This window comes from Notechis scutatus, chromosome 1, assembly GCF_049901735.1.
Source record: "Notechis scutatus isolate UNSWTSFEM ecotype Mainland chromosome 1, rNotScu1.2, whole genome shotgun sequence".
NCBI lineage: Eukaryota > Metazoa > Chordata > Lepidosauria > Squamata > Elapidae > Notechis > Notechis scutatus.
In genome coordinates, this window is record NC_142009.1 from 158436732 (window position 1) to 158462419 (window position 25688).

The window sequence follows — 25688 nt, forward strand, 5'->3', positions numbered from 1 at the left end:
GATGATTCTGATGATTCAGTAGAACGAGTAGATTAGGCTATGCCTACTTCAGTGCTTTGAAATACATGCTTGTATCACTTCAGTTTGTAGAATTCATTGTAATTATTACTGAAAACTAATTACTAAAAGGAAATGGATTGGACTGGAACAATTTTAATTGTATTACTATTTATTCTTGCAATTATGTTCCTTTTGAACAAGGAAAGATCCTGGAAAACCAGCTGTCCCAATCTCCCCCCAGGACCCAGGACTATACCCATTTTGGGAAATCTGCACATGATGGGTCTGAAGAGGCCTTACAAAACAATGATTGGGGTAAAACATGATGATTAACAAGTATCTTTACCATTCTTTGTCAAAATTTGTTGAGATAACACAAAAATATGATAACTTGTTCAGATAAGTCTTGTGTGTTCACTGAAGTTTTTCAATGTCTATGGACATATTTTAAAAATGAGATTTACCTAATATTTGAATATATACTGCTTGAACAAGGGGTTGGATTAGAAGACCTCTAAGGTCCCTTCCAACTCTGTTATTTTGTTATGTTTATGAGTCCTGGAAGAATTATTCAAATAAAATATTTTTGTAAATGAATATTTGGAAATTGAGTGATGGCAACTGGACTTCTCTTCTTTTTTGGTTTGAAACATTTGGCTGCTTATCCAAATAGCTTCAAGTTGGGACCCCATATACCATATGTCCTCCAGGCTGGTTCCAAGAGGTATGTAAGTCTATTGCTATTTCTCACTTAATCTAGATAGGCTATTAGGACCCATCTAGGAGAAGGATTTTTGACCAATGACCCTTACCAACTCTCTGCATACTCATTTAACTACCCTGGAGTGTCCTTAACTATACGGAGTCTTCTGCCCCAACTTGTTCAGACTGAAGAAGCTACTTGGATAAGCAGCCAAAAGTTTCAAACCAAAAAAGAAAAGAAGTCCACTTGCTATGACTCAACTTCTAGGCAACTCTACCTGGAGTACTGAAAGTCTTCACTGACATTTATTATTAGATGTAAAATTTTGTAACTGTTTATTCAGATTTGCAGAGCTGCTTCAAAATCCATGGAAATGTACATGCTGTTAAGCTTAACTTTTTGAATGATTTCATATGTATGTATGTTCTTAGAGGCACTGTTATGTTTTAAGCAAAATTCTAATTAAAATAATTTCTGCAGGGAGCAACATTAGGTGCAAGATTTTCTTACAGCTTTTTAAGAAGAGGAGGGGGCTATTTTCCTGATTTTCAGAGTCATTTATGAGAAAATATTTTAATTTCTTTCCTTAAGGAATTCCCATGATCATCTTAAGAAACTACAAGGGCACAACAGGAAAGTTTCTGTATGGTCCTTTCAACAACCGGGCAGAGTCTCTTTTAAGTAAAATTCAACTATGTCCAGCAATAGAGGCTTCAAGGCAGCTTTGCAAAATGCTGGAATATAAGTAAACTTCTTGTGCAGTCTTTATCTTCAGTGTCCTATGTAGTTGAGCCCTTTATGGGAATGTTTATGAGAAACATTTATCAATTTGACATGATCATCTGGAGTCAGGGGTGGGATTCAAATTTTTTAACAACCGGTTCTGTGGGCATGGCTTAGTTGGTGGGTGTGGCCTGGTGGTCATGTGACTGGGTGGACATAGCTTGGTGGTCATGTGACTGGCTGGGCATGGCCAACTCAACATCACTCACATCGAGGCACACATCTCCTCGCCTGGCCTCTCATGACTGTGGGATGCTGCAACAGTCGTAAGTGTGAAAAATGGTCATATGTCACTTTTTTCAGTGCCACTGTAACTTTGAATGGTCACTCCATACAAGCAAAGTACCAGCAAAGGAGGGGGAAAAAACTCCAGAGACGTTCCTGAGACAGGAAGTCCAGTCCTGCCAAGAATGTAATAAGGGTTAATAGAGAGGCAGTTTCTGTAAGCAACACCAGAATGTTTCCTTCCTGATCCCAACTGTTAATAGAGGGAACTAGAGAATAAAAAGTAATGGCAAAATTGTAGTAAAAACATTTTGCACCCTACACACACACACCCACACACACCCACACACACACCCCACACACATCAGGTTTGATTCCACTTCTTTGAAAATTTGGTGTGAAGTGTCCCAATGTTATGCATGTATTTCTCTTTATTTTTCTCCTTATATACATAGTTATATACATACCGTGTTTCTCACATAATAAGGCCGGGCCTTATTTTTTTTGAGCCCCGAAAAAATGGCTAGGCCGTCTTTTCGGGGGTAACTTAATTTCCCCCCTTTCATCCTCATCTAGAGCGCCCCGCGGGCAGCCTCGCCACCAGCCGCTCCTAACGGGCGATCATGGCGAAGCGCAGAGAGCTCCCTACTCCCACCAAACACCTTTGCTGCAGACCCAAGACCTTTGGCACCTGCCGCTGTTGCTTTCCCTTCTGCCCATTCCGCTGCCGTTTGGAGTGCCGTTGGAGCTGCTGCCGCCGTTTGGAGCTGCCTCTGCCGTTTGGAGCTGCCTCTGCCATTTGGAGCCGCCGCCGCCGTTTGAAGCTGCCGCTTCCGCGTTTGGAGCACTACCGCTGTTTGAAGCACCACCGCCACTCCAAACACGGCGGCAGCTCCAAACACGGAAGCGGCAGCTCCAAACGTGACGGCGGCACTCCAAGCGGTGGCGGCGGCTCCAAACAGCAGAGGCAGCTCCAAACACGGAAGCGGAGCCACCGCCGCCATTTGGAGCTGCCGCCGTCGTTTGGAGTGCCGTTGGAGCTGCCTCTGCCGTTTGGAGCTGCCTCTGCCGTTTGGAGCTGCCTCTGCCGTTTGGAGCCGCCGCCGCCGTTTGAAGCTGCCGCTTCGCATTTGGAGCACTGCCGCCGTTTGGAGCACCACCGCCACTCCAAACACGGCGGCAGCTCCAAACACAGAAGCGGCAGCTCCAAACGTGACGGCGGCACTCCAAACGGCGGCGGCGGCTCCAAACGGCAGAGGCAGCTCCAAACACGGAAGCGAGCCACCGCCGCCGTTTGGAGCTGCCGCCGCTGTTTGGAGTGCCGCCGTCACATTTGGAGCTGCTGCTTCCGCATTTGGAGCACTGCCGCTGTTTGGAGCACCACCGCCACTCCAAACATGGCGGCAGCTCCAAACGCGGAAGCGGCAGCTCCAAACGTGACGGCGGCACTCCAAACGACGGTGGCAGCTCCAACGGCGGCGGGGCTCCGCTTCCGTGTTTGGAGCTGCCTCTGCCGTTTGGAGCCGCCGCCGCCGTTGGAGTGCTGCCGTCACGTTTGGAGCTGCCGCTTCCGTGTTTGGAGCTGCCGCCGTGTTTGGAGTGGTGGTGGTGCTCCAAACGGCGGCAGCAGCTCCAAACGGCAGAGGCAGCTCCAAACGGCAGAGGCAGCTCCAAACGGTGGCGGCGGCTCCAAACGGCAGAGGCAGCTCCAAACGGCGGCAGCAGCTCCAACGGCACTCCAAACAGCGGTGGTAGCTCCAACGGCACTCCAAATGGCAAGTCCCCCCACCCTTCCCCCTATTTTGCATGTTTTAAACTAGGCCTAAATTTGGGGGGAGGGGCTTAATTTGATTTTATGCCTAGAAAACATGCTGGGTCTTCCTATTGGTGGAGGCCGTATTGTTGGAGAAACACGGTAGTTATCCATTCCTTTCCTTTGAGCAACGTTTCTGCCAGTTTCTCTTCCCTGATGCACAGTATGGTCTAACCTTGATGGAAACCAATAATTTGTAGAGCCAGTTCTTAGTGTCCAGTTAGTGATGGAAATGGCAGTGTACAATAACATTGTTAAAATATAAAAAACAACATATGGAAATTAAAAATTTAGAAAATTTAGAATTTAAAGGATGACTTAAAATTTGTTGAAAATTACTTTAAAAACCAAAGGGAGAGCTCTCAGGGGGCCAACCAATTTTACACATTTGACTGCAACACCTCATCAAAAGCAAAAATATTTTTAAAAAAGAGACAAAAGCTTTCTTTTCTAATAAAAAATAAGGCAAGAGCTTCCACTTTTGACTAAAAGCCAAATTACAGCTACTCAGTAATGAATAACCTATGTAAATTTTAAAAAGAACTACAGAAAGCATCAAATTACACTTGTTTATCCTCCTTAGCCACTCTGCATATTGAAAAATAAAAGAATAACTTTACCAGATAATAAGTAAAGCAAAGGAAACTAACCTTAGAATTTCAAATGTAGATTCTCCAAATAGCCCCAAAACTTTTCTTCAAATTTATCAGTCCACACAACTTCAGTTCCCAACTAAATAGTCCCTGAACATTCACATTTCTTTTCTAATTATTATCACAATTCCATCATCCTTACTAAAGTCATAACAAAAATAGTTTCAAAAATACTGATTTATTCCAAGAAGAAAAATTAATTATGTGCTGAAAGAAAGCCTCTGTCAGACATAAAACTAAACAAAAAAGAAAAAGAAAAATGCTTAGAAATTAGAATGTTGGCACTAGAGTCCTTTATGGGGCTAAGCCCCAGCTGAATGACAAGATAGGAAATAGGAAATTCTCTAGAATTGTGTGAAAATATCAGCTGAATAATTACTCAAAGAAGTACGTAACTGTTGCTCTTTGGATCCAGTACATTAATAGACTAAATGATTCCATTTGATGGATTCCTTATCTGAAATGTTGTTAACAAACAAGAGGATTTCATAATCCAATCCTTAAAAGGTATTGTTCCAAGTATTGGATTACTGTGCAGTTCAAATACATTTAAATATGTTTTGCAATGCTTTAAGCACCACCCACACTGTAAGATAGTGAATGGTAAACAGATAGAAAACCATGGCAAGGTTGGAAGTCATTCAGCATAAGGGCAGTCTGATTATTGAATAGAAATAGTAGCTGGGCTCTGCTTAGTGCAATAGTTTGAAATACATGTTTGCATCATTGCAGTTTTCAGATTTCATTCTAATTGTTCTGAAAACTGCTTCAGAAAGAAAATGGCTTGGATTGGACTTGTTTTATTATTATTGATATTTATTCTTACAGTTTTATTCCTTTTCAAAATGGGTAGTTCCCAGAGTAACAGCTCCCAAAACCTTCCACCTGGACCCAGGACCATACCCATTTTGGGAAATCTGCACATAATGGATTTCAAGAGGCCTTATAAGACAATGATAAAGGTAAACCTGATGATTAACAGCTATGAATGTTCTTTGCCAAAATGTACTGATGCTGATATAAAAGTTTAGCAATTTATCAGGTTATCCAGTTAACTGGAATAAGGTTGATATGCTCCCTGTTGGTTCTCAGGGGTCTATGGAAAGCTATAACAATGACATTAACTTGGTGTTTGCATTTGTTTACATATGCTGCAAGGATTATACAAATAAAAATCTTTGTTAATCGGATGTACATTTTTCTAATTGTTTATCTGAAACTTAAACGGGTGGTTAAAATTGCCTATGACTATGTAAAGGAAGGGAAATGTAAAAATTTTACATTAATATATGTATTAATATAATAATCTGTAGGTTAACATATTATAATAAGTTATATTCTTAGTGAAATGCCCATTGTTCAAAACCTTTGGCTCTATTTCCTGCTCCAGCGAATTTTTCCAAACAGCTGAGTGAAAAACATAATTTTGAACCTTACTCACAGGATTTTAATTCCAGTTTAAACATGACAAGGTTCAAAGAATTAAAGGATTGGAAATGTCTCCCCTTCTCCCCCCACCCCCAAGATTTTGCAGCTCGCTTTAACTTTTTGAAGTTGTTTTACAAAAGTGTATGAAATAATTATTTAAAAAAACCGTCAGGTGTTGTTATAAAATATTTTTAAAATAACTGCATGGGTTTTTGCACTAGATTCCTTTAAATTCTGATATATTATATTGTTTAGAAAATAAATTCAAAGCTGTTGCATTTTTATAGAAGCAGATGAGGTTGTTGCTATTATGCACAATAATCTTTCACATTTCAGACTGGTAAAATGAGAGAATATGTGATAAACGGTGTCATTATAGACTGCATTGAAAAAAAATCCTTCATCCATAGTTCATTGCTGAACATGTGAGGTAGTCTAAAGTTCCCATTTTTACAGCAGAAATGGGGACATTTGTAAACAGGATGACTGGGAAGGAATGAGTAGAAAAACATAATGTTTCAAGACAGAAGCAAATATATTGATAATTTTAAGTACGTTCCTGTTTTTGTTGTAAGTAGCTAATTCTTCCAAACCATTTTGATTGGAAGATCCTTATCAGCCCTGTCCTGTCCTTTAGAATTAAAAGGATATACTTGCAACCTTCGGTGGCAATGAAAGATAGGAGTGGGTTCTGCAGCAGCAGAGGAAAATAACATACCACATCAAGTCCAACATAAATGATTAATAATGTAATGAAAATGTAGTACTTGAAGGACAACTCGGGAGCTTGGAAGTCAGACTTTCCCTGCTTTAGCAGGTGATGGTGTCAGCCCCTTCCTGTCACTTTAGGAAAGATTACAAAATACAGAGAAGTTTCCTGATTTAGACACAGGACAGATCTGAGAATAACTGCTGCCATTTTATTTTCTAGGCACTTCTTAAAACTGTTTCATTTTCTTGAGGTGTTAGAGCTTATGCACAGCTGAGCAGTCAATGTGCCATGTTGTGTGCAGTGGATCAAGAATGGTGCTGTGTGGAGGGATAGAAATTAATACATCAGAAATTGTTATTATTGAAAATGTTCTTCCTGCATAGCTAACTTCTTTAAAATTTCCAAAACTTGACCAAATTCTGTCATGAGTAACCAGTGGACAATAGTACTTGTATACTTGTTAAAAAAATAAAAACAGTATAATGACTTATACCACAAAAGAAAGAAAGAAATACTTCAACGTTGGATTTGTGAGACATGATTTGTAACAGTATTTTCCTTATGTGAAACTAATTGTTGATCAGAACTGTCTCTCATTTTTCATCTGCTGAATTCCAGTTGGCAAAAGAATATGGTCCTATTTTCCATCTTCAAATGGGAGGCCAGGAAATGGTGGTGCTGACTGGCTATGAGACGGTCAAAGAGGCATTGGTGAAACACGCAGAGGCATTTTCAGGGAGACCTATTGTCCCCATTTTTGAGGATTATACAAAGGGGTTTGGTAAGTTGTTTATTCTGGATTGCAGTTGACACTCCTTGCAAAACTCTAATCAATATTATGTACAACTCACTCAGAAATACAACAAAAATATGTTGGTAATAAATGGTAATAAACAGTATTTAAAAAGAACATTTTTTTTCAACCAATGCATGCACTTACACCCAAATTTATTGCACCAAACTAAGATGGAAGCAACCAGTAGTGTTTGATCTTTGCATCTCTCTCTCTCTCTTCCCCCCTCTCTTTCTCCCTGTGTGTCTCATGATTTGTTTAGCAACCCTATCACATAAAAACCTTTTCATCAGAACTATTTACAGATGATAAACAAGGATTACATGTAGAATGTTTAATCTGAAGTTTTCATAGAGGTAACATCAGAGAACTTGGAGGGCTTCTGGAAATCACAACAGATTGACTTGACTTAATCCAGGGGTGGGATTCAAAAATCCCAACAACCAGTTTGTTGTGCGGTTGCTGGGTGGGTGTGGCCATGGTGGGCGTGGCCTTCTGGAACTTCTTGGAGGGCTGTTTTTTGCCTTCCCCAGGGCCCAGAGGCATCCCTCGGGCCTCTGGGAGAGCGAAAACTGCCTCCTCTGGGTTCCAGAGACCTCTGGAAGCTGGAAACAGGCCCATTTCCAGACTTCCAGAAGGCCCGTTTTTCACCTTCCCAGAGCCACCATGCAGACGCTGCACTTACTTGCATCCAAAATGCACCATGTGGAGACTCCTGGAATGGGCGGGGCAGGATGGGCAGAGCTAGCTGGTCAGTTCAACTACCAGTTCGGCAAACCAGGTGTAAATTTAACATCCAGTTTGCCTGAACTGGTCTGAACTGGCTGAATCCAACCCCTGACTTAATCCCTCAGTGCTAATAGAGGCATCTAGAGAACAAAAGATATGCCAATTTTTTATTTATTAAATATAATGGTCACCTATCTAACTACAGGATAACTCTGTAAGGAATAATTGTACTAACAGTAAGAATCCAATCCTTGAACATGTTTGTTTACTTGTTTGCAAATTTAGGGTGCAGGAAACCCCAGTATCATGCATGCATTGTTCTTCATTTGCCCCAAATAATGGTACCTGAGAATTTGCACAGCCAAGTCAGTAGTAAATGTTGGAATAAGCTGGTCCACTGTCTAAGGAAGGAAGTGTGGGTATGGGAGGGGGTGGTCTCCCAAAGTTCCATTTGGATTATCTCCTGCTATTTTTCCTTGCAAGAGACCCCAGGGATATTTTTAGAAGCTGAACTGCAATCCTTAGTCATCATAGGCAGCTTAAATTTTAAACTTCACACTTAAGCACACTGATTTTCAACTTGAACTCTTCTTTACCTCTCCAGGTATTGTTATGGCTCATGGTGAGAACTGGAGGCAGATGCGGCAGTTTTCATTATCTGCATTACGGGCTTATGGAATGGGCAAGAGGATTGTTGAAGACAAAATCAGTGAAGAGTGCAGTGTCTTGATAAAAACATATGAGACTTATGAAGGTGAGTTGGTATTCCATCCTACAGACTTACCAGTTATCTTTCAAGACAATCTGTGCATAGAAAATCTAGAGGAACCTTTTCAGGAAAAATGTGCTAATAACTGTTATTTATGAGGAATTGTTATACGAAATTAGCTGTTGAAGTTTACAGGATAACTTGTTTCCAATATGAACACTACTTTTGCATATGAAAAGGTGTTAGGAATTGGACTTACTTGTTCCTTCAGGCTTTCAGTCAGTGATATTCATGTTTTCCAATTAAGTAGAATAAGTTAAAAACCTAAGCACCAAACCAACAACATCCACCACGATTCTTGGCTCTCCAAGTGATCCACTTTCCTATACCCTCTCATTCATTTCCACCCAGGCATTCCCCTCTTTTAACACTCTACCTATCACCACAAGATCACATTGAGATTATTGCACAATTCCCTCTTAAATCCATGGCTCAGAATGCTATTATCTTCATTCCATGGAACATAATATGCAACTTTCACCAATGTATAAATTCATATTTTCATCCCACATGTCAGGCATACCAAATTTTGAAAGAATGAAGAATGAATGTGGCTAATAAAAATATCAACATCTTTCTCTGTATTTAATGAAATTATTATGGTAGCTCCCATCTTAATACTACATTTTTTTCTCATTAACAATTCATTGCTTGCAATGTATTAAATAATCAGGACGCATTAAACTTGCTAAAACCTTCCTGGAGTCAGCAATATTTCCATATGTTATCTGGAAATACATTGGTCATGATGATCATCTGCTTTAGGAATTAGGTAGTGGAAACTGCATTAAGAAAGAGTGACAAAATAGTGGATGCAAAATCTTCTGAGAAATGTATCAAAGTTAACCTAAGTCTAGTGTCTATTAGTTCTGTTGACAATTTCAGCGTCTCTTTATGGTCCAGCACTCTGTTCCAGATTATATGACTCTCTGTTAACTTAATTCTGCAATGATGGGTGAGGAGTTAGGTCTTTAAGACATCTTATTATAACAGTCTCAAATTTTGAAAGGAATACAATCATTTTGAATAACAGCAAAAACAAATTGTAGATAAAAGTGAGTTAGCTTAATCTCTGATGAGAAGAGCTGGGACTCTGCCCTTCATGATAGAGAGGGGATCTATGCTCTGAAGCCTTAGATCTATTTGTTAAAAGCTTTTGTGTTACTCATTTTATTTTTCCTGCTGCTGGCAACATGGCCTATCTTCAGCTGTTCTTCCACTTCCACTTTGAACAGAGGGACTAGAATGCTCCATTTTATCTGTCATCAGAAACGTAACTGCTTCTCACTCCAAAGAAAGCATATCTCTAGTGCTGCATTCATGTGTAGCTATTTCTGTTTTTAAAAGGATAGGTTACAGAATTATTCTTTGTGTTACTGTCAGTAAATATTAGTTCATAAACCTGCATCTCTTGCTATCTTCTATATCTCTGCAGAGTGCAAACTAGTTTCTATGATAAATGCTATGTATAATCAATCTTATCCTCAATCTTAATGTGACGAAGAACAGGTTTCATTCTGGGATTCTTTCACAATTCTGTTTTAATTTATTGCTCATGACCAGGAAAGCCATTTGAGCCAGCAACAATTCTGAAAGCTGCAGCTGCCAATATCATAGTTTCTTTTTTACTTGGCAAGAGGTTTGAATATGAAGATGCTACACTTCTAAGACTACTGGAGTTAATTGAAGAAAATATACACCTTGTAGTAACCCCTGCTGTGTTGGTAATGTAATCTTTCATATGAAGAAATACATCATCCCTACAGTTTATTAAGATTTAATTTGTGAAATTTGGATCTTAATTAATTAGAAAACTTGATTTATCATATCTTTAGCACTCACATATTTCATAGTTGATAATAATGATGGTGATTTTGGAGAATGTGGAACAAACCTATTTGGATAAAAATGCTTTGAGATGTCTACCAGAAAATATATTCCTAGTATTCAGCTCTCTTAATATGTTTCTTCTCTTATTATTCTATACTGTTTCAGGTATATAATATGTTTCCCATGTTGGGATTCCTTTTGGGTGCTCATAAAAAAATCTTGAATAACAAAAAAGAGTACCATGAATTCATACAGGCCACATTCCTTGAAAATATCAAAGAGTTTGATGAAAATATTCAGAGGACTTTTATTGATGCATTTCTTGTTCAGCAGGAAAAGGTAATAAAGCATTTTATTACATATAGTATGTGAGGAATTGTAACTGATGTTTTTTTCTTTCACATGTTTTAAAAATATTCTGGCTGGTACCAGAAAACATGCAGTTGGGGAAAATCCTTGCTTTAGAAATGTCCAAGAAAATAATTTCCTGGAGTGAAAGCAAGGAGTGAATATGTGAGTATAGTTTGGAATGTGTGCAACCCAGTGGTGGTATTCAGCCGGTTCTCCCCTAATTGGGCAAACCAATAGTGAGAATTTGGTGTGGGTCACCGAACCAGTAGTAAGTTCTGGCTAGCCACACTCCCGACCTGGTCGCCCTTCCGCCCGATGCTCACTCACCTACCCGCCTGAGATTCACCTAAGGTATTTCTTCCCCCCCCCCCGACAATCAGCTGTACATAGATAAGCTGTGCCAGGATTCCCCTTGCTGAGGCCCAGGAAGGCAAAAAATGGTTCAGACCCTTCCCCCATTTGTTGCCTTCCTGAGCTTCAGAGGAGCGTTAGGGGAGCAAAAATGCCCCCCAGAGGCTCTTTTGAGGCCAGGAAACTCCCAAAATGGAGCTTGGAGGGGTGCTGTGCGCCCTTCCCATGCTTTGTTTTTTTTCTTCCTGAGCCCAGAGGAGCTTTAAGGGAGCAAAAACACCCCCTAGAGGCTCCTCTAAGGCCCAGAAAGCCCCCAAAACAGGTGGGGGCTGCAAAAGAAAAGGCACGCTCACCAAGCCATGCCCAAAGAACCGGTAGTAAAAAGTTTTGAATCCCACCACACGTGTAACCTCATTCTCAGGTTCTGTGGGGATATAAACTTGAAACAAAAATAGTAAAAATTAATAACCTCCATCAGCAAGAACATTATTAAACAGCCAAGGCTGATTAAAACATTGATCATGTTTAAAACTTCATGAAACAATATTCAACAGGAGCTGTAAGCAGAGGTGGGATTCAAAAATTTTAACAACCAGTTCTGTGGCTTAGGTGGTGGGCGTGGCTTGTGGTCATGTTATTGGCTGGGCATGGCCAACTCAATATCACTCACATCGAGGCACGCATCTCCTCGCCTGGCCTCTCATGACTGTGGGGATGCTACAACAGTCATAAGTGTGAAAAATGGTCATAAGTCACTTTTTTCAGTGATATTGTAACTTTGAATGGTCACAAATACACAAACAAAGTACCAGCAAAGAAGGGGGAAAAAGGTCCAGAGACGTTCCTGAGACAGGAAGTCCAGTCCTGCCAAGAATGTAATCAGGGTTAACGGAGAGGCAGTTTCTGTGAGCAACACCAGAATGTTTCCTTCCTGCCTTTCTTACAGGATTAGGCCAGTAATTTCTTCCAACAACCAGTTCTCCGAACTGCTTAGAATGTTAACAACTGGTTCTAGTGATTAGGTACGAACTGGTAGAATCCCACCCCTGGCCATAAGCACCTCCAGGGTATAAGATTTCCCATTATTTGGCAACTCCACATCTTCCTGAATTCTTGAGAGATGACTCTCAGAAAGTCTTCTTGCAGCATCCTTGCTGGCCAACAGATTCACTGTCCATGTGATGTCTTTATTCCTTGCATATCTATTAAAGCTACTGCAATGCTGGTAGACCTCTAACTGGATTTTTTCCCTGTAAAAAGTAACACTGTTTTTTGTAGAAGTTGAGTGAAGAAGTCACATGGGGGTCTCACTTAACAACCCCTTTTCTCAATGTCCAATTATAGTTATAAGTCAAATATTCCAGTAGGGAAATAGTCAGGTGAGCCCTTGGGAAGCAACCTTTTTATCTTTATTTACTTTATAAACATTGGGATATTAATTATTGTGATATGGGTTGGGATATATAGTGAATGCTCTTCTGATTGGTCCAGAAACTGATCTGTGCAGGAGAAGAGGAAAGCCATTCTTTCTTTTTAAAGAAATTGTAGCCTAGGGAAATCCATGGGAAAGGGAAGGTTTGCTCTAAAACCTGAAGTCTTTCTTCTTCGTGATAGTTAAAATAAAATCCCTCTTCATGAAAGAAATCATTGACCTGGCATGTATTGAGAAGAACTGGCAGAGAGATGTGGAGGAAGTTGATCAAAATTTATCTCCAAGCTCATTCCTGGTTCTTCGATTGACATCATTCACTGGGACATAATGTGCAACAGCCACTTGACCTATGCACTTTACTTCATAGCCACAGCAAAAGGATGTCCTGAGTTCATGTATCCTGACATTACATTTTTGTCATTTCTGTGGTAATTGATCCTAATTTTAATTCTGCTGCATACATTGATAAATGCCAATCTACAAGATTAAGTTGTCTTCATTTAGATCAAATTCCTTTTCCTTTTTCTCTTAAATTCCAAAACAGGAAACATTTTACTTTTTCTTTATTTCAATTCATTCAGTAATTCATGGTCTCTGCCATATCTTTTTCATTATTAAAAGTCACAGTCTTATTTAACCCTGCCCATAAACAGATGTGCCCATAAACCCTAGTATCCATCAGCTTTTTGGTCAATCAAGACCTTGACATAATTCTTTGTGGAAGGATATGAGTGTTAGGCTCCCTGCTAATCACAGAACACCAAAGATGGGGACCACATCAACTCTTTTCCAGTCCTCTTAAAAATCCAAGATTTTTAAAATATATGGTACAATGCTCCTGAGATAACATCTGCCAGCTCCTTCAAAACTCTGGGATGTAATCCATCTGGTGATTTATATTAAGATCAGACAGGTGTACTCTTACATTCCCTTGCTTATTTTAATTTTTATTTCTAGTCTGTCTTTTACAATTATGTTTTGGTTGGGCTATAGGTTCTTTTTGCGTGAAGACTTATTCAAAAAATGAATTGAGCAGCTCTGCTTTCTCTCTACTGCCTTTTACTTCCTTGCCATCTTCATCCTTTAGTGGATCGTCTGTTTCCCTGACTATTTTCTTTTTATTTATATGATGACAAAAAAACTTTTTAAAAACTATCTTTGACTTTTGTTGCAAGTCCTTATTCATTCTGAGCTTTTGCTTTCCTGACTTCATATTTGCAGTTTTGGGCTATGTTGAAATTCTGCCTTATTTATGTGTCCCTCTTTCCATTTTTTGTACTTCACCTTTTTGTCTGTCAGTTTATCAGAAGGATAACCTTGTAACCATGTTAGTTTCTTTTTGGCTTTCTTTTTATTTTTCAGTGGTATTGTGTTGGACTGGACTTTTATGATCATATTTTTTTCAGATTTTCCCACACTCCTTGAGTTGTTTTCCCCTTTAGAACTTTTATCCATTGAATTTTTTTAGGCTCTCTTTGGGTTTGTTAAAATCAGCTCTTTTAAAGATTAAGACACTGGTTAGATTATATTCTATTCCTTGTGTTTGCATTATATTGAGTTCAAATATGTTCTAGCAACTTCAACTCCCTCTATAATTTCTTCTCTGTTAGTAAGAATATAATATATTCTTATATTCCAATATAACGTGTCCTCTAGTTCCCTCCTCTACCTTTTGGGTAGCAAAGTTATCAGCTAAGTTGGTTAGGAATCTGTTTGATCTGTTTGATCTCCCACTTGCTGCAGAGTTTGTCTCCCAGTTGATATCACAGTAGTTAAGTCTCCCATTACTACTATGATTTTTTCCTACATTTATTTATTTATTTATTTGATTTGCCAATTGTTTACAAGATAATAAGTATAAGTGTATACATAGTTGTGAATACATGAAATGGGTACATATGAGAAAAATAAAAGAAGAATAAGAGAAACAATAGGACAGGGGCGGTATGCACGTTGGTGCGCTTATGCACGCCCCCTACAGACCTCTTAGGAAAGGGGTGAGGTCAATAGTAGACAGTCTAAGGTTAAAGTTTTTGGGGTTTGGGGAAGAAACTACAGAGTTGGGTAGAGTATTCCAGACATTGACCACTCTATTGCTGAAGTCGTATTTCCTGCAATCAAGTTTGGTGCGGTTAACTTTGAGTTTGTATCTATTGTGTGCTCTTGTGTTGTTATGGTTGAAGCTGAAGTATTCATTGACAGGTAGGACATTGCAATGTATGATTTTATATACCATGCTTAAATCAGACTGAAGACGGCGTAATTCAAGGTTTTCTAGTTCTAGAATTTCAAGTCTGGTGGCATAAGGTATTCTACAACGAGTAGAGGAGTGGAGAACTCTTCTTGTGAAATATTTCTGGACTTTCTCAATTGTGCTAATATCAGATATGTAATGTGGGTTCCAGACTGATGAACTGTATTCGAGTATTGGTCTAGCAAATGTTTTGTATGCTCTGGTTAGTAGTGTGATATTACCAGAGAAAAAGCTACGTAGGATTAGGTTAACAACTCTTAATGCCTTTTTGGCTATGTAGTTGCAGTGGGCTCTAGCACTTAGATCATTAGAGGTGAGTATTCCAAGGTCCTTTACAGAACTTGGGTCATCAACAAGATCTTGACTATTCAGCTTGTATTTTATTTTCTGATTTTTTTTGCCAATATGTAAGACAGAGCATTTATTTGTTGAGATTTGAAGTTCCCATTTGTTTGACCATTCTGATACATAGTCAAGATCTTTTTGTAGGGTAGCAGTATTGTCTGTGGTATTGAACAGCTTTACATCATCAGTGAAAAGAACGCAATTGCTCTTAATATGATCACAGAGGTCATTTATGTAGAGTATGAAGAGAGTTGGTCCTAGAACACTGCCTTGGGGGACACCACTATTGACAGGTACAGAATTTGATAGGACGCTCCCAATTTTGACCATTTGTTGTCTGTTTGCCAGGAATGCTTCTATCCAGTTATTCAGTTGTCCAGAGATACCATAGGATTTTATTTTTAGGAGTAGTTTGTCGTGTACCACTGAATCAAAGGCTTTACAGAAGTCTATGTAGATTGCGTCTATTGCTTTGCCCTGGTCGAGTTGTGTCGTCCATATGTTTTTGCAGTGTAAGAGTTGCAGATTACAGGATAGTTTTTTTCTGAAACCAAATTGTTTATTGGAGAGTAGGTTGTTTGTCTCTAAGTGGAGGATGATGGATTGGTTAATAATTGATTCCATGACTTTACAGGTGACGCAGCATAAGGAGATTGGTCTGTAATTTTCAACTAGGCTTGGGTCTCCCTTTTTGAAGATGGTGATGACTGTGGCTTGTGACCATAGGTTAGGCAAGGAGCTGGTCCTGAAAGATTTTTCAAAGATTATGCTTAGAGGTTTGGCTATGGCAGTGGATAGCTTTTTTAAGAAGTAGGCACATATTCCATCCGGTCCAATAGATAGAGATGGTTTTAGATTGCGTAGTGCTTTTTCAACATTGTCTTCTGTAAAATCGATATGTATTAGATCATTGTTGTTATCTGTGGTACGGCTAGGAAATACTGGGCATGATCCATTGCTGTTTACAAATACTGAGCTGAAGAATGTGTTAAAGATGTTGGCTTTAGTGGTGTCGTCGTTGCAGTCTTTACCATCAGGTCCTATCAAGGGTGGGATGGAGCTTGAGTCTTTTAGTTTGTTGTTTACAAAATTGTAAAAAGCACGGGTGGAATTGGTGCTTAGAAGGTTTTCCTCTTGTTTAATGTGATAATTGGTGCATTCGGTCTTTATCTGGTGGCATAAATTTTTGTATCGGCTTTTGAAATTGGCAACGTGACCAGATTTGTTTTTCCGCCAGAGTGATCTCTTTTGGATTGAAGTTTCCTTATTGTTATGGGTAATCTGCTTTTTTGTTTTGTTTTGGGAGTTGTTGTTGGTACATATAGTTTGATGACTCTTTTGACTTCAAGTAAAAATATGTTGTAATGGTCTTCAACAGTATTGCATCCAGTGAATAGAGATTGCCAATCAAGGGATGAGAGATCGTTGTCTATAAGATCATAGTTGCCTTTTTTGAAGTTACAATTGGGGATTACATCATTGTGGTGATTTTTGTGTGGGCGTATGTTGAGACAAAAGTCAATCATATTGTGGTCACTGCTGGAAAAGGGTTCTTTAGTTTGTATTCCGTAAATTAAATTCAAACTATTGCAGAGGATGAGATTGAGGCAGTTGTTTAGTCTAGTGTTGTTGGTTACTAGTTGTTCCAGTCCCAGATTTGTAATAGCATTGTAGAAGGTTGTGTGTATGATTTCAGTTGTACATTCATTTAGGGTCCAGTCAATATGAGGTAGATTGAAATCACCAAGAAAGATAAAAGGGTATGGGCAGGATGCACCCCATGTTAGTAATGTATTTAGCTTGTTTACATGTTCAATGTCATAATCAGGTGCTCTGTAATATAGTCAGAATTGAATTGTGATATTTAAGGATAGTTCACAGATGATGGTCTCAGGAAGAGCAAGCTCCTGGGTAACTTGGATATTTTTTAGATGTAAGGACTTTTTATAGAAGATAGCAACACCACCTCCTCTACAAATTTCACGATCTGATCGGTAAACATGATAGTCCCTTACTGTGGTAATGGAGTCAGGGAGAGATGCATTGAGCCATGTTTCACAGACAAATATAATGTCGAATTTAGCCATATTTAGTAGGAGGAAAAATTCAGGTATTTTATTCACGAGGCTTCTTGCATTGAGTAGTTTGCATTTAAGGCCAGTAGTAGTTGGAATTGAGGTAGTTAGGGGCGTGCATGCCTAGTCTTGGGTGATGGTGGATCGGTTGAGGTAGGGTTGTGGTTGAGGGTTAAAGCTGAGTTGCGGGTTGTGTGGCTTACTTTTGATACAGTCAGCATGGTAGTCAATGTACAGGTCCTTCTCTCCATTGTCTAGACGTTTTTTGAGTTCAGTGCGGAGTACACAGGAGCGGGCACGTTGCTGTATGGTTAGGTCAGGGCGACAACGGAGGTTCTTATGGTTGGTGTTGGTTTTGGTGAGTGAATTTATAGTGTAAATGAATTTACATTTGCTTGATTCATTTTTGCAGATGACCCTGCACAAGCGTGGGGCCACAGAGCCGTCTCTGTTTTTGAGCTCTCGGCCAATGCAGGAAATGTCAAGTATTTCATCAGCGGAGATGGTTGATGCTTGATAATCACTGATGATGTTTCGGACAGTTGTGATGTCATCATTGTCATTGATGTCCTCTAGACCAAATAAGATGGCGTTTGGATGTTTCCGTTCACGCTCAACAGCTTCTCTGATGAGGATTGGGATATCAATATTTGTCTGGGTTGTGTTTATTTGTGGATTGGGCTTTGGATTGGGTTGTGGTTGTTGGGTAGAGATGTGGTTTGTAGCTATTGGATGTTCAGGTTTTTATGCGTTGTGTCTTTTTTTTCAAGGTTGGATATTCTTTCTTTTACGGCGTCCAGGGATGCTACTATGGTGTTAAGGGATGTTTCAATGGTTTCGATGGTATCAACTCTTTCAGACAGATCCAGTTTGGGTCTGCATGATTTGCAGAGATATGGAAACTCATTGGATGATTCTAGGTATTGAATCATTTGCTCAGGTAATCCCAAGCAGTCATGATGAGCGTATTTTTTACACAGAGAACATTTGATGGAGTTTTCATTATCCTTTAGATTTTTGTAGCATTTAAGGCATGTGCAGGAGTCTTGTGGTTCATTGGTGGGGATTATCTTCTCTTTAGGTTGTGGTTTGACATTGGATTTTCTTTTTGGCATGGTAGGTTTGTTAAGATAGTACGTTGATTGAATTAATTAAAGGAACAATTTTGGGTAATCTATATAGCCAATATCACATCAAACAATCAATTGCAGTAATCTCTCTAGTCAGATAATATTCCTGAGCAACAATCAGCCTAATCAATTAATTACTCTAATCACTAATCAATTAATTTATTTTCAATTAATTAATCAATTAATTAATCAATCAACCTAATCAATTAATTACTCTAAACACTAATCAATTAATTACACTAATCATTAATCACACTGTTCATTTAAATTCACTAAATCATTGATTTTACTATTCAATTAAATTACATGAATCTTGATCTTTTCAACTAGTCAGTAATCACACTATTTGCACTAAACATTCTAGTCACACTAATCAATTAGGACAATAAATCAATTGAACCATTAATAAAATATTTTATAGAAATTGATTATCTAACCGTTGATATAGGTGATGAGGTAGAAAAGTTGTAAGTTTTGAGGTAATGAGTTAATCAGTGTTTGATTAAAGTAATGAGGTAGTATTAAGAGTCTGCAAGGAAAGGGTTAATGCTGTTGTTGACTGAGAGGAATTTGTTGCTCTTAGTAATAGTAGATTGCTATTACTCTGTAGTTGTAACACGATGCTCAAAGGGTTTTTGAAATAGTGTAAAACTTTCTTAAAGCTCTTCAAGTTGAGTAGTAGAAAAAAAAAACAGTCACGTGTGGCTTGGGTTAACTTATCCGATCTGTCCTTTACTTCCAACTAAATCTGGTAGTAACTCCGGATCGTTAATCGCAGCTATTTTCCTCCTTAGAGTTCCACTTTCCAAGGAAAATTCCACTGCAGAAATTGGAGTGATTTTCCACCAGGATTAAGCACGCTGTTGCAAGATCGCTCCTTTCCTTTTACTTCAGCCACAGCTTTGATCTAGCCACGCCAAGTCTCTTCTTAGTTCGGATGGAGGGGCCCTCTTCGGGTACGAGCCTCAGGGCTTTTTCCTCCCTCCTTGTTTATTTCTTTTTTCTGCCAGCTAACAGATGTGAAAACTGCGTGGGGGATATTAAAAGAAATGCATTGTCTGGCGTGGAAGACAACTTCTATCAGCTGTGTGAGGGATTCAAATGAAGGTAGGTTATTTGCTCTCTGTAGGCAGGCTCCGAGTGAAGGAGAGGGCTTTGTTTCTCTGGGGAAGGAGAGGAGGGCTCCGGATCTGTTAGCAGGAATATTTGGGCTCCACCGGCTTCAGAATCTAGCGTTTTTGGGCTTGTTTTTTGGGCTCAGGTTTACTCACGGTTACTGATGTAACAGCATCTTTAAAAGTGGTTTCTGGTGCGGGTGATGGCTTTATAGGGAGGTAATGCTTCAGGAGCGAGGTCTTCACCTTCCTAGTTGGGCGTCGCCATCTTGATTGGTAACATATATTTGTCCATTGATTAGCAAAGAGTTCACCTATTTCTTCTGCTTGGCTGTGGGGGGGATGTAGTATACATCTATAGCAATGTCTTTGTTTCTCTTTTATATTGACCCATATGGATTCTAGGAGATTTTCATCCTTGGTTTTGTGTATTTCTGTAGAGGTATAGTAATCTTTTATATATAATAAACTCTCACGATATCCCGACACTGGAAATTTGGAGGCCACTACTTTATATAAGCAGAAATCTACATGATCATAATTGGTCAATCATGGTCATAATTAATCATGCTCATTATTAATATATAACCCGAATTTTAACCCTAATATTTATTACAGATAAGTAACAAAGTGTACTCCAGTTCTTGTGAACTACATCTCTCACAATCTCCTGACACTAAAAATTTGGAGGCCACTGTAACATCTGTTCATGTATGTAAATTATAGAATACATTGAATGTCCTTGATATGTTTTCTTTATACTCTTCAGGAGAATAAGAAGTCAATAGATAGCTATTTCCATAATGATAACCTTATAGGTCTTGTGGATAACCTATTTATTGCTGGCATGGATACAACTTCAAACACTTTGTGCTGGGCAATACTCCTAATGATGAAGTATCCAGAAGTTCAGAGTAAGCAGTTTTTATTTGACTGATTTTCAATAAAAAGATAAAAATACCTGCCAAATAACAAGGGGTGGGAGAATAAGAAGCAAGAACGAGTTGCCCTATTTATTTATATTTGAAGGTATTAATGTGAGGTGAGAGTGAATATATAAGATGTCACCATATGAAGGCTTCACACATGTACTTCAGAGATTTCTGAAAGATATATCAGTCACAGAATGTGTGTTATGCACTTATCACCTCTCATTACTGCTGAATATGAGATAAGGCTGGAGAGAGTTTTCAACTATGAATTATACATTCCAAGCACAATCATCCCTTAATAGACTTCTTATATCTCACTAATCATTTCATAATTTATAGACCTTAAAATATAAATAATCAGTGATTAATCAATCTTTTTCTGCATGGGCATAATCATAGAATAAGACATATGGTGAATAAAGAAAAAAAAGTACAGTAAGAAAAATTACAAGCATTGATCACAAATGATTATCTTCAGATTTGTGTGATGACCCAGGGTGTGGCACAAAGGCAACACAGTTAGATAATCAGTAGGAGTCCCTTTATTAGCTCAAACTTTGCCCCCAGGGTTACCTTCTGGCTGGAGAAAACTCTCCCAGGAACAGCCTTTGGCTGCAGAGAATCGAATCCAAAATGTGGTCAACAAAAACTGTAACTATAAGTCCAATCAAGGCAAGATAAGTCCAGCAGGGCAAGAGAAAGAATTCCAGACGTGAAGGAACAGCAGTAATTCAACACAGTTGGGAGTATGCCAAGAATGCAGATAACCAAAGTCAACACAAGATAAACTCATGTTTGTTCCCAGAAGACCCCGGACCTCAGCTTGCATCTGTTTTAAACTCTCATTCCCAGGTGTGGCTAATGAAGAGAATCAGGGTCCTTTCCTCCCCCATAAGCCATGGAACCCATGTTGTTCTCTTCTCCATTCCTCTCTGCATGCCCTAGGATGAAGATGGGATGGGCCTGGGTCTTCCTCTGAACTCCCTCTTCCTTGTTCTAACTCTCCGCTGCTCTGCCCAGCCGGACTTTGCCCTTCCCCAGCCTCCTCCACAGCCAACGGAGCCACACTCCCATTCCCTGTCAGCTGCTTGTCTTCCTTTTCGGATTCAGATTACAACAGGAGCATAACAATCTATACTATAAATGTACTTTGGAATTTTTGCATAAAATCTCCTTTAAAACAAAATTGATGTGATTCTATTCTCCCAGAGAAAGTCCAAGAAGAAATTGCCAAAGAGATTGGGGTTCGTCAGCCAAGAACAGAAGACCGAGTCAAAATGTCTTATACCAATGCTGTAATTCATGAAATTCAAAGGTTTGCTGATATTGTTCCAACCAATTTCCCCCATGCAACCACCAAGGATATAACTTTCAAAGGTTTCTTCATTCCCAAGGTAGTTTTTGTGAAATAATAATCTATGCTTGTTTTTTTCCTTAAACTTTTTTGAACTACTATGTTTCTCCATGCATAGTATTTATTACACAGTACTATTAATACTATAGTAAATTTAAGTATATAATACTATAGTATGTTTAAATATATTTGTTATACTTAATACTATACTATTACATATAATAATAATCTTAAAAATAATTTCCCTGTGTTATCAGACATAAAGGATTTATATTCTTTGCAGTCATGTGGTCATTAGCTGTCTTTGTGAGAGTCGGTCCATTCTCCACCATTCAGTCAGAACTGAAGAAGTTTCTTGGATGAGAAGTGAAACCACTTCTAGCAAAAGAAGAAAGTCCAGTTGCTTTTTAAAAGAAAGCACCTTTGGGACTCTGTCAAAGCAATTAACCTAATCAGGGCAAATTATCTTTTTTTTATTATTTGATGGAAGAATTTGGCACTGATAGGCTCTTGCAAACAAAAGGAAATTCAAGAGGATATACCTTTTTCCCCACAAACACATACATCCTTTTCAAGATTTCATATTATATAGATTTCAAAGGGCCAATAAGATAGTCTAGGTGGACATTTTACCAAATCCTTTTTCTGACTGCAATCCAGTTAATTTAACAGTTAAAACAAAAGCAATTTCTTTTAGATGGAGACTAATTGAAGAAATACTTCAAAAAGAATGGATTGGGGAGTACCATAAAAAAAACTAAATGAGGTTTTCGGATAAAAATATGGAGATAAAGACTGTGACAACAACAAGGTTATAGCTGAGGGTATTTTGTTCACTGCAATTCACAAGAAATAATGCACAGTAGATTAGAAGAAAATGTTTAAAAGGATGAATTACATAAAGCCCTAATAGACTCCACTATTTTATATCAAATTAAGTTTTTATAACAACTATCTATGTTAACTGTGAGAGAAATAGAAACTAAATTATTAGTCTTTGGTACTAAGTCTTTTGTACAGGGATGGGATTCCACCAGTATAACAACCGGTTTGCGATCACCCCTGTACAAAAGATTTAGCGAGATGAATGTCTTATTGAGGATGTTATTTTTATTTCAAGCTATATCGATGTTGTCAATTGTTTTACCTTTAAAACAATGGCATAACATTTCATTATAATAATTTCTACAGCAATGTGTTAAATGGAAAATACTCTTCTTTATATAATTTCAATGTTTAGGGAATGCATATTGTTCCATTGCTGTCATCGGTGCTCCATGATGAATCCCAGTGGGAGAAACCTCATGAATTCTATCCTGAGCATTTTCTTGACTCAGAAGGAAAATTTGTGAAGAAAGATGCATTCATGCCATTTTCTGCAGGTAACATCAGTTAGGAATAGTTAGGAAGGTTCATTAAGATTATAATTATTCATTTGAGGCAATGTGACTATGGAAAGCCATGTAAAATAGTTTAAGAAGCCAAAAATCCCACCATTTTTGCTATGTATGCTTTCTTCCAGGTTACAGAGTATGTGCTGGTGAGAACCTTGCCAAAATGGAGCTCTTCCTCTTCTTTACCAACCTCCTCCAGAGATTTACCTTCCAGCCACCTTCAGGAACATCTAAAGATGATCTGGACCTGACTCCTGCTCTTGGATTTATCACCCCTCCCATGCCTTACAAGACCTGCGCTGTGTTATCTTGATCTGACAGAAGAAGAAGAAAAACTCATAATAAGCTGTTTCTCACCTTTAAAATGCCTTTATTTTGACAGAGGGACAAAATCTGACAACCTGATTCCATATTGCATTATATTAATTATAATTATTTTGTTTGAATTCCACCTTTATTGTTTTAACAAATAACTCAAGAAAGTGAACATATCTAATACACTATCCTAGCCCTTATTTTCCCCAAGTTCTTTGGGCTAAGAAGAGAGACTGGGCCAAAGTCACCCCCGCTAGAACTCACAGTTTCCTGGTGATTAGCCCAAAGTCAACCAACTAGATTTCACGGCTAAAGTACGACCTGAACTCACAATCTCCTGTTTTCTAGGCTGGTGTCTTAACCACTAGATCAAACTGTCTATTGTTTAGGCTTCATGTGTTGCCTTAAAGAAGAATAGCAATAATCTATAGAAACATAAATTATAGGTTCTGATAGAGATGAACAGAAGGGAAATCTTGAAAAGCAAGGTGCTTTGTATCATTATTACTGAATTTTTCTTTTGTACAAATGATACAAAGCACTTTGTTTCCTTTGGCGTTTACTATTTTTTCTCCTTTCTGTTTCTGTTTAGAAAGTTTTGTCTCTTTTATTTTAAGTATTTTAATTACTTTTTAAAAAGCAGTCTCTCTCTCGTTTTCTTTTTTTCTTTTCTTTTTTGCAATAGTCCTAATTGTAAATTCATATATTTGCTTTATAAACCTAGTTGTCATTTCTATTATTTCTTCAAAATCCAATAAAATAATATTTTACATCAGGAAATTCCACAAGGCCTCCAGCAACAAATCGGGATATTGGGGGGAGGGGGGGCTATTGCCAAAACCAATGAGATAGAGCTGAATGCCGCATGACCTAACATCTCTTTGCCCAACACCTCCAGAGGAAATCTCACAAGGCAAGCTATGGGGTCAATATCATCCATTATGATCAAGATCCCCCAGGATCTGAGGCAGATCTTATATGAGACAAACTACCCTTTAGGGGAGTCTTTACAATCTATTGTTAAACAAGTTTGCCAATATAAATATTTTGATAAGAACATAGTGTCGTACATTATGTTGCGGGGGTAAAAGGTCTTTAATCCATTTTGATGGCTTCCCTGATTATTCTATTGTTGAAGTGTTCAGTATTGGAGATTGATTTGGTTCCTTCAAAATTAATTTCATGTCCTGTGGCTTTAAGGTGCTGGAAAAGGGAGGAAGTATTTTCTTCTTTTCTGACTGTGTTCTTGTGTTCTGCGATGCATGCATTTATTCTCCCAGCCACAAAAACCAACACTGGACCCAAAACAACACATGACGCCACCACCAATCTCCCTCACCAGACTCAAACCCAAACCCACCCCATAGACGAAAGGCAACCACCGTCCAGAAACCAGACCACAGCTGCATCACCAGCTGCCACACACCCCGATCCTCAAACCAAGCAAACAGACACACGCCATGAACACATAGCCAGGCCTCAAACTCGGAGCCAAACCAAAACCCAGAATGTCATATCACAGCCACCCACTCTGGATATATCATGGAACTCAGGAGGTTACACTACAAAACCTCAGGATGTTACAACACAGCCAACAACCCAGGAGATTATAGCACAATACCCAGGATGTCACAACAATAAAACTCAGAAGGTCATCACACAGCCCATTACCCAGGTCATTACAACCCAGGAGATTACAGCACAAGACCCAGGATTTCAAAACAATAGAACTCAGAAGGTCATTACACAGCCCACTACCCAGGTCGTTACAACACAGGAGGCTGATAGACACACAGCCAATACCTCAGCCACACATGTTCTTACGAAAAAGCCAGCCAATTTGCAGACATCAACTCCATTAACCAATCAAGAGGTGACAGCACACCAGCCTCCCCACTAGTATTTATAGAAAGACGGCAGCTCAGATCATGCTTTGCTCGCACAAGCATGAAGCCGAAAGCACCAGCCTGAAGATGGTGAGTGGGACCTCGTCGAAACATCACCTCCCTACACTTACTTGGGAGCCAGACGGGCCTAATGGGGAGTCCTGGGAGGGGTGGGGCGGAGTGAGAGTGCCAGTCGGTAGTCGGAACTACCAGTTCGCTGAACTGGATGTAAAATTAACATCCGGTTTGTCCCAGTCTGAAGCGGCTGAATCCCATCCCTGATAATATGCATATATTACCAAATAAAAATCCCTGT

General features: G+C 39.0%; 2 protein-coding genes across 5 annotated transcripts in view; both read left to right on the forward strand.

The window, feature by feature from the left end:
* LOC113422629 (cytochrome P450 2K1-like) lies at nucleotides 1-24543 on the forward strand. 4 transcript variants are annotated; one of them, XM_087949161.1, is made up of 10 exons: nucleotides 192-315; nucleotides 5006-5139; nucleotides 6936-7098; nucleotides 8444-8593; nucleotides 10172-10332; nucleotides 10604-10777; nucleotides 20261-20405; nucleotides 21633-21817; nucleotides 23018-23159; nucleotides 23300-24543. In XM_087949161.1, the coding sequence occupies exons 2-10, from the start codon at nucleotides 5023-5025 to the stop codon at nucleotides 23482-23484; spliced, it is 1422 nt and encodes a 473-aa protein (XP_087805287.1). In that variant the 5' UTR covers nucleotides 192-315; nucleotides 5006-5022; the 3' UTR covers nucleotides 23485-24543. The 4 variants fall into 4 exon arrangements, with proteins under 4 accessions (XP_087805286.1, XP_087805287.1, XP_087805288.1 ...); XM_087949160.1 differs by lacking the exon at nucleotides 5006-5139 and having other exon boundaries at nucleotides 1-315; XM_026683720.2 differs by lacking the exon at nucleotides 192-315 and having other exon boundaries at nucleotides 4791-5139.
* Nucleotides 1730-25688, forward strand: part of LOC113422628 (cytochrome P450 2K4-like) — a 109057-nt gene continuing 85098 nt past the window's right edge. The window contains exon 1 of the mRNA XM_087949150.1: nucleotides 1730-1752. The gene's annotated coding sequence lies outside the window, so the exon portion shown is untranslated. The remainder of the gene's footprint in view (nucleotides 1753-25688) is intronic.